The sequence below is a fragment of the Chaetodon trifascialis genome, chromosome 8, assembly GCF_039877785.1.
Source record: "Chaetodon trifascialis isolate fChaTrf1 chromosome 8, fChaTrf1.hap1, whole genome shotgun sequence".
Lineage (NCBI taxonomy): Eukaryota > Metazoa > Chordata > Actinopteri > Chaetodontiformes > Chaetodontidae > Chaetodon > Chaetodon trifascialis.
Genome location: NC_092063.1, coordinates 3,657,048 through 3,672,771, shown reverse-complemented (window position 1 = coordinate 3,672,771; position 15,724 = coordinate 3,657,048). Strand labels below are relative to the sequence as shown.

The 15,724-nt window shown below is 45.5% G+C and overlaps 1 protein-coding gene across 1 annotated transcript in view; it reads left to right on the top strand.

Moving 5' to 3' along the window:
- The window catches only part of LOC139334671 (probable phospholipid-transporting ATPase IIA), a 30,177-nt gene that overhangs the window by 5,127 nt on the left and 9,326 nt on the right, over positions 1–15,724 (top strand). Inside the window, exons 5-21 of the mRNA XM_070967718.1 lie at positions 694–752; positions 2,480–2,531; positions 3,621–3,715; positions 4,552–4,632; positions 4,741–4,816; positions 5,246–5,322; positions 5,492–5,652; positions 5,753–5,895; positions 6,612–6,724; positions 7,458–7,667; positions 9,745–9,906; positions 10,483–10,575; positions 10,685–10,768; positions 11,608–11,778; positions 12,627–12,725; positions 14,588–14,677; positions 14,905–15,049. Of these exons, the coding sequence (XP_070823819.1) occupies positions 694–752; positions 2,480–2,531; positions 3,621–3,715; positions 4,552–4,632; positions 4,741–4,816; positions 5,246–5,322; positions 5,492–5,652; positions 5,753–5,895; positions 6,612–6,724; positions 7,458–7,667; positions 9,745–9,906; positions 10,483–10,575; positions 10,685–10,768; positions 11,608–11,778; positions 12,627–12,725; positions 14,588–14,677; positions 14,905–15,049 (1,911 nt within the window). The remainder of the gene's footprint in view (positions 1–693; positions 753–2,479; positions 2,532–3,620; positions 3,716–4,551; positions 4,633–4,740; positions 4,817–5,245; positions 5,323–5,491; positions 5,653–5,752; positions 5,896–6,611; positions 6,725–7,457; positions 7,668–9,744; positions 9,907–10,482; positions 10,576–10,684; positions 10,769–11,607; positions 11,779–12,626; positions 12,726–14,587; positions 14,678–14,904; positions 15,050–15,724) is intronic.

Genomic DNA, 15,724 nt, shown 5'->3' with positions numbered 1-15,724 from the left:
CTGCTCATGGAGGATGCTTCCAAATTGTCTTGTTCCAAGTTTCCTGTCATATAAGATGAAGAAAAGCAACATTTCTTTAGATTTGAGAAGCTGGAACAAGATTAATCGATTATCAGAAACTGATCGACTGATCAGTTGATTGATGTTTAGCAAGAAATATGCAAAAAACGCTGGCTTATATCAATCAAAGCTTCATCTTTTATATTAGATATGAGATATATTTTCTTTCTGAAAGCTGTTGCTTGTGTTCCCCTGCAAAATGTTTGAGCTTTAGTGGAGCAGAAGGCTCACGTGAACCCGAACGCATGGCGATATTAATGCGCTTTAATGTCTTACATATGCAAAGGCCTGAGGTCGCGACAGAGGTCAAGGGTCAGTGATCTCTTCCAAACAATTTCGCCCGTTCATTCCAAATGAAATGAGAGAAAAGGCTCAACTCCCCCAGCATTCTTTCAAATCTGTGAGGAAAATTGCTCTCTCAGATTCTCGGGGGTGACTGCTGAGGCATGCGGGACAGCAGTTCACCCGTTAGCGGCTGGAGCCATGTTGGATTTAACACAGGGGAACTCTGTGTGGTTTTCCTTGAATCATCTATTTCATTAAATGCTCAGAAAGTTCAATATTGAACTCATCAAATCACGTCCAGAGTTTCCAAAACACTGCATTAATTGTCCAATCTGTTGTGTGTTTCAGGCACAGTGAAGGTTAAAAGCAGCAGCATTCAAGTTGGAGATCTTATAATCGTGGAAAAGGTTTGTTAAAGATTGTTTAATCCACACCTGCGAATAGTTCTGCTTTTCAGGACTGTCAGGTTAGCGTTGGTATGACAGCGAGTAATGAGGGGGCTGTTAATCTGTGCTGCTCTGGTGACTGAGGTGAAAGGAGTTAGTAAAGATTTTGTAATCTTGTGATCAATGCTGAGCCACAGCCTGTCAGACTCAATGCGCACACAGCAGACGTGAACCCACAACGCCTTTGATTAGATCTTAAATGCAAACTCGATTTTGTATTATCTTTTACTATTTCCTCATCTTGAAACCCCATTTGTAGTTTGTAGTTGTTTAAAAGGTCTAAGTTAGTTTCGGGTTTCACTCTTGCGGTGGACAGAGCGGATTCTCTCTGCTCTTTGTACATGAAATTCGAGAAGTGAGTCCGGTCTTCAGTTTCCAGCTCGTTTCAGCGCAGCTGAAGGAAAGGTCACACATGTTGTCCTTTCACCAATATGACTGAGTGATTGAGCATGAACTCTTTTAATTGACCTGCATTTGAATAATCTTAATTAGAGTATCGACCACTTAGCAGTAATCCATGCACAGTTCAGCTTTTGGAAGGCTGTCAAGTCAAGTCATTTAATTTGTGTAGCACATTTAAACGCACAACAGTTGACTCAAAGTGCTTTACAGGTATTGCAATATATTGAAAATACAAACTCAAGTATACAAGACTCCAATAATATAGTAAGGCAAAGATAGTGTAAAATGAAATCAGTACATAAGAGAAATACACAAGAATACAACAAGAACCAATATAAAAGATTTAAGAGGATAAAAAAGCATAAAAAGAAATGAGAAGGAATTAAAAGCAAGAGGGTAAAAGTGTGTCTTCAGGTTAGACTTAAAACTGACAGTAGTGGTACATGGTTTGATGTGGGGTGGGAGGGAGTTTGGGGGGCTGCAGCAGAAAAGGCTCGGTCCCCTCTGGTTCTTCGGCGTGTCTGGGGGATGGCGAGGAGCTGTTTTGTGGTGGATCTAAGTGACCTGGAAGCAGAGTAGGTAGATCAAAGATCAGAGATATATAGAGGGGCTTGACCATGCAGCACTTTAAAAACAAAAAGTAAAACTTTAAAATCAATCCTAAATTTCACTGGTAACCAATGAAGCTCAGCTGAAACGGGAGTAATGTGCTCAGACTTTTCGGTGCTAGTGAGGAGTCTTGCAGCAGCAGTTTGTACTAGTCTGTTTAAATTGTTTTGGGTTAAGCCTGTGTGTAGTGAGTTGCAGTAATCTAAGTGTGAGGTAATAAAAGCTTCTTTAGATAAAAAGTACTTCAGCTTTGCTATTCTAAGCTGATAAAAACTACCTTTAACAACAGGCCTCGCTCTGCAAATGTGATGACCAAGGACCAGGGGCTTTGCTCATGTTGTTCATAGGGGTGGGGGATCCAAATAAAATCATCTCAGTTTTGTTGGCATTCAACTGGAGGAAGTTTGCTGCCAGATGAACTGAATGCAGAATGTGTCTGGTGTCGTACAGGAGCAGGTCAGGCAGAGTGTAAAACCTGGTCAGGGTCCCGTTCAGGCCACGGCAGGATGATTTGCTGCAGGGCTTATTATTTTGACTGACTGGCTGCTGGTAATGTGGCACAGGAAAAGCTAAAAGTTGTACTTTTGTGCAGTTAAAGAGCAGAGCGGGGAGGAGGAGAAGTGCAGGATCAGGAAGTGATGCTGAAGTCATGTTTTTCTTTCTGCCTTTCTTTGTAGAACCAGCGCGTTCCTGCTGACATGATCTTTTTAAGGACCTCTGAAAGAAATGGTAAACATCTGCTGGTCATTCATCCAGATCTCCACAACGAGCCGGCTGCCTGCCTGGCTGGCTGGCCGGCCGGCCGGGGAAATGACTTGTTTAAAAAGGCGCTGAGGTGCAGGGATTAGCCCTGAGCCAGGACAGGAAGTCCTACAATGTCTAGATTGTAATTGAGTCCAGTACTAAACTATCACTCAAAGCGTGGTTGGGTGGAGAGTAATGGTGAGACGGACTCTGCAGACAAAACAGCGTTTTCTCCTCATCTTCGTCTATGACTGATTTTGTCTGTCAAATGAGAAGATAATGAAAAGGAAAACGGAGGGACGCACAAAAATCAAATGCAAAGACAAAACCGGAGACATGAGAGGAGGATGCCTCATCTGAATAATCAAATATGGATTAGGGGCAGATTTGTCAGGGATAGCACACTTAGTGAATTGCATCGCATTGTTTATTTGCACATATACAAAATCCACACAAGTCCATTCAAAATAACGACCTCCAGGGCTCAGCGCAGCATTAATGTCATCGCAGGGAGATGATTCATCTTCAGCCTCCAGAAAGGCAACTCTGCGAGAGGAGCCGCTCCTATGGAAAGAAAAACAGCGGCTTTGTTTTACTGGAAATAGTGCTCGGTTATCTCTCTTCCATGTGGAGGCCATTAGGTCAATTATGAAGAGCCTAGGCCAGGGCTGGGAGTTTTGGGCAGGATGACGCATGCGGGGCAGCGGGGGGATGGGCTGTGGTGGATGCCTTCACGTCTGTCCCAACAGTAAAATGCAGCTTTGTCCCACTCACAGAGGTTCCTGCTATTCATCCGTGACTCCATGCTAAATTGTCTTATTGCCCCTTTTTCATGCATTTATTCAAACTTGGAACTTGTGTGTTAGAGCAGATATAATCCAGAAGCAGCGACAGTTGACAGGAGCCTTCAGTGTCTCCTGAAATATAAAAGTGATGATCTACACAATCGATGAATCATCAGGGATGAGGGATGTGTGATGTGTCCTTTAGCTAAAAGCCCGTCTGTTGTTGCCCTCTAGGGGTGAATGTGTTTGCACCCGGCGTCAGTGACAGCTCCTGTCCTCTCCTTCCCAGGCTCCTGCTTCCTGCGGACTGACCAGCTGGACGGGGAGACGGACTGGAAACTACGCCTCCCAGTGGCCTGCACGCAGAGACTGCCGACTGCTGCCGTGAGTCATAAAGTAAAGGTGGAGAGGTAGTAAGCAGGATGTCGGGGGGATTGTAGGTCGAGCGCTGCGTTTGTGCAGTTGCTGTGTAATTGCACGTGCCGAACACGATCTCAGTGAAGTCTTTCATTAGCACAGGGTGGTGATTTAACGTGAGCGCAGGGCGGCCTCGTCATCAGAAACCGTCGTGACTAAAGGTTCCCCTCAGGCCCGAGCTTTTCAGAGAGCTCCTCCGTGTGTGAGCAGCTCTTCAAAGCAAATACTCCAGCTGATGTTTTTATATTTCACAAGACAACTTCACTCGCAATCATCCTGCATGATAAATAAAAAATGTTTTACAGGTTTTACAGACTGTTGTTGCGCAGCTGAGGTGAGGTGTAGTTTGATCTGTAGTTAAAGGCTGATGTTGATGTTGATCTAGAGCTGAAACGATTAGCCGATTAATCAATTTATCTATCAGAAAATAAACTGGTGGCTATTTTTATCATTGTGTTAAGTCAGTTTTTAAGTAGAAATGCCAAAAAAATCATTGATTGTGATTTCTCAAATGGTTTTCTTGATGATAATGAATTGAATATTTTTGGTTTTGGACTATTTCACCGTTTTCTGACATTTTACAGACCAAATTATCATCGATTATTTGAAGTAATAATCTGCAGATTAACTGATAACACTTAGCAGTTTAGCTTGTAGTTATAGCCTCAAGCAAAGCCTCAGCAGTGAAAATAGAGACCACGGAGGAAACTGCTGCTGCATCAACAGCAAACATCACAGCTCTTTTCTTCTTGTCACCTTTTCCTGCGTCACTGATCCTGAACCACGTTTGTGATGTCTCGCAGGATCTTCTGCAAATCAGATCGTATGTGTATGCTGAAGAACCAAACATTGATATCCACAACTTTATTGGAACTTTCACCAGAGTGAGTGTTTCTATTACACATTTACAAAAGCTCCTTTTAACAAAGACAGCAGTTATTTGACTGTTTTTCTGTCCTCGCGGATCATTTTGTGTATGTGTGGTGTTACAGGAAGACGGGGACCCTCCGGTCAACGAAAGCCTCAGCATCGAGAACACTCTGTGGGCCAGCAGCGTGGTCGCCTCTGGTAAATGTGTGACTGATGGTGCAGCTCTGCTGAAGAGGCAGCTAATAACCAGGACCAGCCTTTGCTCCTAACAGAGCACAGAGCAGCACTGAAGCGCCGCTTCCTTCAAACTGTTCATGTTACGACTTCTCTCACCAAACACACACACACAGTCAGACGTTTTGCTCATTTATAAATAGCTCGGGGGGGCTGCTCATTGTAATGCTAAAGAAAGTGTGCTCCTTCCACAGCAGATTTAATCCACTTTGAACCGCGCTGTCACATGTTTTCCATTATGCAATTTTAAATATGCATCCTTTAATCCAGATGTCTACTCATGTCAGGATTATAAGTCTGGGAAACATCTTCTGGACGTGCTGTGTTTTATGTTGTCCCTTTATTATATTGACCTGGGCAGCTTTTTAAGGTCTTTTCTCCCCCTCGCTGCAGGCACTGTGGTGGGGGTTGTGATTTACACAGGCAGGGAGCTGCGCAGTGTCATGAACACCTCCAACCCAAGGCACAAGGTACAGTAGCGTGAACCAGAGCCCGAAGGTCAGCGTTTGATCGCTTGCTGTGCACGAAGATATATTTAGTTTGATTTGATTTTGTGTTTTTAAGTCGCAGATTTACTTGATTTGCATATTACATAGAGCGTTCCTGTTGAAATTTGTCCTAATGTTTGCCCCATGGCAGGTGGGTTTGTTTGACTTGGAAGTGAACTGTTTGACTAAGATCCTGTTCGGCGCTCTGGTGGTGGTGTCACTGGTGATGGTGGCCCTGCAGCACTTCGCTGGCCGGTGGTACCTTCAGATCTTTCGCTTCCTGCTGCTCTTCTCTAACATTGTGCCCATCAGGTATGGTTTCAGATCCTCCACTTCAGAGCCCTCTGCGGCGTTGCATTGTGTTGACAACGAGGAGTTGAAAGCGCTCATTTGCTGTTTTTGTGTGATGCAGTTTGCGTGTCAATCTGGATATGGGAAAGATAGTTTTCAGCTGGATGATTAAGAAAGACTCCAAGATCCCTGGGACGATGGTGAGGGCCAGCACCATACCTGAACAGCTGGGACGCATCTCCTACCTGCTGACTGACAAAACAGGTGAGCCTGTGAGAAGCGGCTCACTTTCTGTTAAAAAACCTTTGATTGTGTGGAGCTTATAGTGCTGGGATTTGCCAAGGAAGTATCCAGTAGGACAGAGTTAAGTCGTTTCCTTCCCTGGGGGGGTTTGCTATGTGGTGGGGTCTCTGCTCTTGGAGACCTGCTACTTATTGGACCCTTAAATCATAAAAAAAGCCCAAAGTCTCTCATCCATACACACCTTTAGAGCACAACACCTCCACTAGTGCGTTTCCTGAGGCGTGAGGTGTTACACGTCAGATTTACAGCCCTCATGCCCAATAAAGTGATCAGCCATTTCCCATCCAGACTGCGATAAGGCCGGCGGGGTCTGCGGGTCAGGCTAATGTACGCGCGAGGCCCCCGAGGTCTTTTTGATATACTGGCGGAAAATGCTTTTAAAGTGAGTGTGAGGATACGGAGGCTGTGTGCAGCGTCGGAGGGACGGCTTCTGGTTTTCTTACCCCAGTCACCACATGTGACATGCAAACTCTGCTTTAAGTAATGTTTGTAAATCACAGCCTGGGGAAGGTGTGGGGAGACTTTTACAGAAGTTTTGAAGCTGGAAGAGTCCGTTTCCAAAATTATATTCATGTAGAAACCAAAATGTAAAACACTGTTTCATATTTTCTGCTGTCAGTCACACGTAGCATGATGCTGACATTAGCTTTGAATGCCTGTCATGTCATCTTTACCAGGGACCCTTACTCAGAATGAAATGGTGTTCAGGCGGCTCCACCTTGGAACTGTGGCATATGGGATGGACTCGATGGACGAAGTACAAAGTCATGTATTCAGCGCCTACACGCAGGTAAACGCCGCGGTCTGAGCACTGCTCCGTGTCCGTCACAGAGACAAAAAGACTGAAAATGAAAGAATTCAGCCAGAACGTTTAGAAAACAAACAAAACAAATTCCCAAATCTTGGGAAAAGGTCAAACAAACAGACACGAGCATTGTTTTCAGAAACAGATCAGTTTGTGATTATTGTTTGGTTGAATGCTTCCTGACCTCAGATGACACTCTTTGTCCCCCTCGACACCAGAGGTTAGTGAAGCAGGAAACAGGATTAGCCCACAAGCAGAGCACTGACCGGACTTCTTTAATGACGCTGCCATTAACCCCTGGAACGCACAGTCTGCTAAAAATAGCAAATTGTTCATATTTACTTTACACATCTGGTTATGTTTACAGGCCGCTATCGCAGCCGTGATTGAAAGTGGGCTTAGTGAAGCGGCTCGTTTCTCAGACTAAAACCACCACACTTCCAGTTAGTAATTTGTGCTTTCAGAGTGGCTTTGTGTGTTGTTGTATACAGGAGTTGTGTAAGTGTTCGTACATCTTGTTCGCAGGATGTCAGTCACTCATACAGCTTCTTTTTTCCCACACAGTGCAGATTGCTAGTTTTATTGACTACAATAGCTGCCCGCTCTTAGAAAAACCTTGAGCCAAATGAAAGCCTCCCATTAGAAAGCATGTTATAACTCTTCTCAGATGCCTGTGCGCCATTCTTTTGATCACAGCACCTTCTGTAATTCCCTTCAGCCCACCCATGACCTTCCAGCCTCCAGGGCTCCGGCAGCCACGAAGGTCCGCAAAACCATCAGCAGCAGAGTTCACGAGGCCGTGAAGGCCATAGCCCTGGTGCACAACGTGACACCGGTGTACGAGTCCAACGGCGTGACGGACCAGGCCGAGGCCGAGCAGCATTACGAGGACACGTGCAGGGTCTACCAGGCCTCCAGCCCTGATGAGGTACGACGGCTCACCACACGGAGCCGCAGGCGTGTCGCTGCGCTTTTAGTGACGTTCATCATTTTATCAGGAGTTAAATGTTCCATGAGAATATTCTGTTAGTCCACCTCATCCTGTTTTTTTAGGCGACCAACAGTCTGGACTGGACTGAGAAAACGTGCAAGCCCATCCTGTTTGAATAATGATAATAACAGCACTAATGATAAGGAACTTTATGTGCACACGGTGGAAGCGTTCATATTACAAATGCTTCACGAAAAAAGAGACAATTTAAACAGCTGCTGATTTATCACTCTGCTTTTTTCTCCGTGTGTCTGTGTGGAATCATACCTGTAGACTTTTCCCACATTTATTATGAGAGCAGCTGCAGTATATCCATCAGATGGTCCATGTAAATACACACAGGCAAATACCTCCATGTCTGTGTTGATATACTTCAGCTCGGCCTTTTGGGTACTGAACGCTTAATCTACGTTAACGTCATTTTCTCAAGGACAGACGTGGGAGGCCTGACAGCAGGACAGACTTCTTGGTTTTCAGTGTCTTCGCTATTGAAGGGGAACGTTCACAGGCCGAACACCGTCCCACATTTATGTCCTTGATCTGTATGAATTCTTTGAACGTCAGGAAGAGGGCTGCGGAATTCGACTTGGATCCATTTCCTGCGGCGTAAATACGGATTTCCTTAATGTGCTCCCCGGCCCATTGCACTTATCCCCTTTTGAATTTCCTCTTTGATAGCATATTTTGATAGAGCCCAGTACATCTGTCGTGATTAAAGACCTGTGGCTTACAGTGTGGGAAGGAAACTGAGCCGTTTTATTCTTGCAGGTCACACTGGATAAAAAGTTCAACTGTTTTCTTTGCGTTTCGGAGCCCTGAAGGGTGCAGTGTATGAGTTTGATACAATCTAGATTCAGTTTGCTTTCCTTCAGCGTTCAGGAAGTCTTAATATAGATCTGGTTTTGGCTGTGAGCTCTATGGACACAGCGTCAGTGACTGTTGAATGCATGGTTTTACCAATGCAGTCAAAAGTGATGTTTTCCTGCACGCTTTCTTAAAGATATCTGCATGCAAAGGAAGGTGGGATTCCCCCCCTCAGGCGCTAATGTCCTGGCTGACCTCTGTTATGTGTGATTCACCGAGGATAGCCGATATCTGAATCACTTTGCTCGTCAGCTCATAAAAAAACGTGTGGTAGTTCTGAGTCAAGGCGACTGCATGCAGCATTATTCAGTCCAGTTAGAAATCTGCAGCCAGCCCAGATGCTGCTGTTAAAAGGTGGTGCTGTTGTGGCCAGCGCCAGATCCCAGAATGCCTCCGCCGTGACTATTCCTAGACTGTGACTAAGCACAATCTTCATATTTCCCAACCTGGATGACAAACATTACGGTAGTCAGAGCTCTTCTGACGTTCGAGTGCTGCTGGCCAGGCATTGTCAGACTACGCAGTCATGTATTTCCAAAATATGGAGTTTCAGAACTGCGAAATCTGTGGTCATAAAATTGGAGCTGGAACATGGCGATGTTTGCCTGTTCGTCTCTCATCTGTGTCCATTTGGCGGCTGTGCTATTAGAGCTGTCAGAGGATGGATGATGAATTGGGTTTGTGATCTGGCCTCTGGTCTGGAAGTTATTGGGCAATGTCATGTGCCCTCTTTTTCTCCCCACGCAGAGTTAACATGGTATTAATGGATGTCGTTTGTTGTGTCCTTCAGAAAGAATCAAGACAAAACAATATTTTCAGCTCAGAAATGGACATGTCCCTCGTTTATCAATCAATAGTCTTGAGTGCTGGAAATGCTGGAGCTATTGATGGACGCTCTCTGACTTGCTGCTCGGTCCGAAGTGGCCTTCTCTGCTCTCCTTGTCATTAGAGTAATGGAACATCACATTGACAGAATGGCTTTAGAATAATAAACACCCTGAGCAGCGGTCACGCTTCTCACTTGCAGTTTGTACCTGATAATCTAACACAACTGAATTAGTTGCTGAAAATACAAAACGCCTAAAGTTAAATTCACCTATATCCACGTCTATGAGCTCCCACTGAAGCCTTTACAATGTGGTGTTGGTAGGTGTCGCTGGTGCAGTGGACTGAGAGCGTTGGCCTGACGCTGGTGGGAAGAGACCAGTCCTCCATGCAGCTGCGGACCCCTACTGGCCAAATACTGAACTTCACCATCCTGCAGATATTCCCCTTCACCTATGAGAGCAAGAGGATGGGCATCATAGTGCGAGTGAGTGCCGACATCATGGAGGTGTTTGTGATTTATGCTCTTGTCTGTCAGTTAAGTTTCAGCAGCTGTTTTGTTTTCTTATGTGCTTCAGAGAAATGTATTTGCTTGTTTGCTCAGTTGCTTAAATATCACTTATAAATATTACTACAATGTAGGTCAGTGCTTGTTGCTAGGGGGGCGATTAGAGCTTGACACTGGCTTCGACAAGACAAACAAAAGAAAAACAGACTGATATTAAAGCATATTGTCTCACCTTATAATAACCTCTGACTAAGTCTGATGACTAACTTTATTTTTGTTGGCTGGGCCGTAGCTCAGGAAGCCTGGGATTTTTAAACTCAACTTCCTCGCGATAATATTTTCAAACGCATTTCGAAACCCCTCGTGAATACCAAAATAAGTTGTGCATTTCTAGGCAACGCAAAATCATTAAGCGGCGCACGTGCACTTTGGCTCACGTGGGCACAAAGTGGAAATCCCTTCTGAGTGAAACAGACCCGGGCATTTAGTGTCAGCCAGGTTTGTGTATCCTGTTTGTTTCTCACGCTGAATAAATTGGGAATGATTGTTTCCCAGGATGAATCTACAGGAGAGATCACGTTCTACATGAAGGGTGCTGATGTGGTGATGGCAGGCATCGTCCAGTACAATGATTGGCTGGAAGAGGAGGTGGATTTCCTTCTTTTTCACTACACGTGACGTATAGAACAGCAGTGATTTTCACAGGCTCGTAGACTTCTTGAACCTGCTGAATCCACATGTTGCCTCTGTTTTGCAGTGCGGAAACATGGCGAGGGAAGGCCTGAGGGTCCTCGTGGTCTCCAAGAAGTCCCTGACAGAGGAGCAGTATCAAGACTTTGAGGTAAGTGCCGCCTCATGAGATGAACTTAAAGCGAGCTGAGGGACTGGATCTCAGATTCACCCGAGAACAAGGCAATACTTCCACTTCTAGCTTGTTTGATAAAGTCCTTATAGCCGGTTTGATGTCCCTCACGCTGGCAAACACACACATGCAGAGTGATATCTGATGTTCAGTATTTCAAAATGTCAAAGGGTGCTGTTGGATAATGAGAGGGTCCAGTCCATTCTCCCACCCTCCCCCACGCACACCCAGGCCCCACTCATTGTTTGAACAGGGCTGGGTTGTCTCCCCTGCAGTCTTGAGCCCCAGGCCCATGACTGAAGTGTATAATTGTGTGAGCAGAGCTGGTGGGCAGCAATGACTCACCAACTGAGTCACACACACAGTTTGTGTTCCTGCATGAGTCACTCGCAGATTGTTTTTGCTTTATCTCACTCGCAAATTGCCCTGGAGCTGGAGCGCTGAAGATGGGCGTTAACCAGTGATCATGTCTGTTCTGTGTTTCCAGCTTTCTGAAACATGGAGAGTTGCTTGCAAGCAAATATCTGTAATTTGTACTGAAACTGAAACTTTTGTTGCCAATATGCAAGTTTGTGTGTGAGCAGTTTCGTCTGTGTGTAGGTGGAAAACACTCTGCTCGTGTGTGCGCCCCGCGTGAGGCATCTCTGTTGCATTTTTTTGTGTTTGTCGTGGCTTCCACAGCTGCTGGCCATATTGGCATTTTCTCCCTCTATCCCTGGCTCTTTCCCTTCTTTGCTCTTGCTTATTTGCTCATCCTTATTTATCCTAATTTACTCTCCTCCCACTCAAAACGTTCCCCTCCCTCTCCTGCTCCCCAGGCGCGATACGTCCAGGCCAAGCTGAGCGTCCATGACCGCTCTCTGAAGGTGGCCACGGTGATTGAGAGCCTGGAGATGGAGATGGAGCTGCTGTGTCTGACTGGGGTGGAGGACCAGCTCCAGACTGATGTCAGGCCCACCCTGGAGATCCTCCGCAACGCAGGCATCAAGGTCTGGGGGGCAGATGGCCTCGTAGCTCACAGTAGCAACAAACAAAACATAGAAACAAGACAAGTACACTACATATGTTTTTCATATCCACTTACATGAACAAGTCTCATCCAAGTGCCTCCTTTAAGTCTAAAACGGAGCCAAGGCTATCAGGAATTTGAATGAACTGAAAGGAAAGTTTTCAGTGGTTGTTGGTTGGCACACATCCGATGGATGATATGGAAAATTGGTTTTCTGCAAGGGAACCAGAAAGCGGATTAGTCACAAAAGTAAAAGTTGGGCTGATCGTCTCCTTTTACTTTAAAGTCGGATCACCCGAAACACAAAAAGCTGTTTTTCTCACTTGTCTGCAGCGGTGCGTGGCCGTGCAGATAGGTTTGGTTTCATTTGCTCCACAGCACAGTGGAGGTCATTTAAACTGAAATTTCTAAAAATCATTAGCTCTGTCTGCCTGTACATGCTGCAACAGAGCCTTTCTTCTGTAGAAAGTAGTTCCAATGGAGACTTCTGCAGAAACATCAACGCAGGAAAGACCTGTTACTGCTCCTAAATGCCTTTTTTTCAACGCTGCGAGCAGCACAAATTAAATTCTTATTGTCTTCTGTTTGAAGTGTTATAATAAAGTCTGATCATAAGACACTGTAAGCTCACAAACTCAGAGCAGCTACAGATGGGTTGATGAAGTCAGTGATTAGTCTTTGATCCCTGGAATTAAGCTTTTGTCAGCTGGTTTAACAGAGTGATTCTGGATACATTTGGCTTCATGTGTTTACAAGTCCAGCTGGAAATTCTCTCCAAACACCCGTGCGTCTTAAGAATCTAAATATCATCGTCTGTTTGCCGCGTAGGTTTGGATGCTGACGGGAGATAAGCTTGAAACGGCCACATGCACCGCCAAGAACGCCCATCTGATCACCCGCAACCAGGACATCCATATTTTCAGACCCGTAAGTGCAGGACAAGGACCCCTCTTCCTTTCTCTGTGTATGAAGTGGGTAATAGTTGATTTTAACACCGCAGGGTTCATCCCAGTTCAATGCAGCACTGACAGCTTCCTGACTCCTCGACCCACGGGCATCCATCCTCCGCGCGACCACGGCCCGTTAGCCAGTGGTTGCGCTGCCCCACGCAACTACGCATGCAGCCCGAGCCAGCATCCACAGCTGAATAAATCACCTCCCACCAGCGAAAGCATCCAAACCACTGTCAAAGAGAACAAACAGGCCTTCGCTCAACAGAGGAGAAACCAGCTGAACCACTCCCAGAGGGAACACGCAGAGGGCTCACTTCCTAATTTGTTTTGCAGGTTTCGGCCCCTCTCGCTGCTTTGGTAGTCCGCTTCTGCCTTCCCCTCTGGAGCCGTGCCAGCGTAGAGGGAGCGCCTGCCATATAGGAAGGTTACAACTTGCGTATAACTGCGGTTACTGGAAGAGAATAACAATGGTTGGCAGGGCTTGAAAACCTCTGTCCCAGCGGACAGGGGAGTGCTGACTGGGCCTGCAGCACATACATCTGGATTAGTTTCCTGGTGGCCACCAATGGGCTGCTCTGGATTGACGTATGAATAGCCAGCGGTTGAAGGATATTCATTCCAGAGCAAAACTCTTGTCGACAGATTAACACCGTGCCCTGTCAGTGCTGCATTTTTGGAGAATTTCTAAGTCTATATTTGAACCTGACAACATTTGTGTTACAATGCAGAATAGTTTCCCACTTTCCAGCCGAGATTTTGGTACTTTGCTTTATTTCAATCCTCCATGTTAAGCACTACATAAAGGTCCAATAAGCAGTTTCTAACACACTATAATGTAGCTGCACACAGGACACAGCTGATTTTAAGTGTTTATTAAAGCATTTCAACAATCACAGCTTCCCCTATGGAGACATATGTCATATTAACACACCAGCCTGCACTCACAGCTGCACACAGGAGGAGGAGAGGTCGCACAAATACATTAATGAACACAAATATCTGCTTCCAGCTACATTATAGTGTCTTTTAAACCATTTAACATTTTTTCATTGTTCAGAAACAGTTTAGAAATGCTGAAATAGGAGGTTTTAATAGAGTTGCTTGACATGAATATTTAGTATTGCTGGGTGCATTTTTCAGTCATGCCCTGCTGATGTGGTATTTATCATGATTTATGTAGTGATGTAGTTTTTTAAAATTATTCTATGTGAAGGAATTTTCAAGGAAAATTAGACTTAAACAGAATGTGTGGTTGAAAGGTTTTCGTTTTACACATGAGTGTTTTTTCTGGGGTAATGCAGAAACGTGGACCACAGTTACATTACGTTACATCACTCCAATCATTTTAGTTGTGATTTCGCTTACATTTCCCGAATATTGATGATCATGAATCGCTGATTATGTTACTGTTTTAACTTTATATATTACTTTCCAATTGGAAAAATAGAATTAAAATATGTACATGCTTTAAGTGATGGAGGTTTTTGGCCTCACGAGTCTCATCCAGTGAGTGACTTTTCTACAGATTTTGGCTTCCTGGGGAGAAGTCTGATCAGCGCATCATCAAATCTTATGGGAAAAATACTTGTGACATTTAGTTCAGTCCCCTCGTCCAGCCTGCGCGGTGACTCGTGTCGCTCGGCGGACGTTTGGCTGCTGTAACGTTCGTCGTCTTTGCAGCTGGATGGAAACGAGCTGCCATTCTTCACAGCGTCCGGCCTGATAACGATCAGGATGCGAAGGCTGGCAGATTGTCATCTTTGAAAGCTTTTTTCTTGTCTTGTGAGCGTGCCTTGTGCGCGCTTGCATTTCTAAATGCGGTTGCCATTGCCACAGGTGACAACGCGAGGGGAAGCCCACCTGGAGCTCAACGCTTTCAGGAGAAAGCACGACTGCGCGCTGGTGATATCGGGGGACTCGCTTGAGGTAAACTCAGACTGCGTCTGACACTGACTCGTCTGTCTTTATGAAACTCTGACTTGTTCTCTGTGTGATGCATGATAATATCACTGCCACCGAAGCATCTCTGGAAGTGGTATCTGTGGTTAGAGTCACTTTCTAAACCGCAGTAGGAATTAAAGATCCACAGTTGAGATCAGTTACGTGCGGTGGCCTGAGTTGCTCACCCGTCGGTTCTGGTGGGTTTCTTGCAGGTTTGTCTGAAATACTACGAGTATGAGTTCATGGAGCTTGCGTGTCAGTGTCCAGCTGTGGTTTGCTGCCGATGCACCCCCACTCAGAAGGCTCAGATAGTCCGGCTGCTGCAGGAGCGCACAGGCAAGCTCACCTGCGCTGTAGGTGAGTCGAAAATAGAAACTGTCCAACTGCTTTTTTATGAGGGGATTCAGTCCCAACAGCTTTCAGCGAGATCTCCCTTTTCTGTTTTTTCTCTCTGTGGGTTTTGAACATTGAACAACTTCTTTCCTTTCCCCATATTCAACCCACTGCTTATCTCACCAGCTCTCCCAGTATAAGCACTGATAAGATACCACAATCAATCCAGCACAGAACAGAATGCGATCATTTGCTCGTCCTTTTTGGCATCTACTGGCAGTTGAAAGCAGCACAAATTAACCGTATTTAATGTTCAGACCTGCCAACCTGTACGCATTTTGCATAGCAAGTACGCAATTTAACATCGAAGAACGCTGGTACGACTCGCCCCTCTAAACTACGCCAAAAGGCTGCGAACATGTGAGTTCTGTGGCAAACGTGCACATGTGGTACTCATGTCTGACAACATGATGCAGCAGCGTGGTGAAGCAGTTTCAGCCAATCATCGTAGAAAAGCAGAGAATAACGAGTCTGCCAAACCTATAGTGTAACATCCCCGCCCCCCTCCTCCCTGCCCAGTACGTTCAGGTCACGTTCGCCCAAAATACGAACGCATTCAGGCACAACACTGGTGTTGTCAGACATGAGTACCGCACGTGCACGTTTGTCACAGAACTCACATGTCCGCAGCTTTTTGTG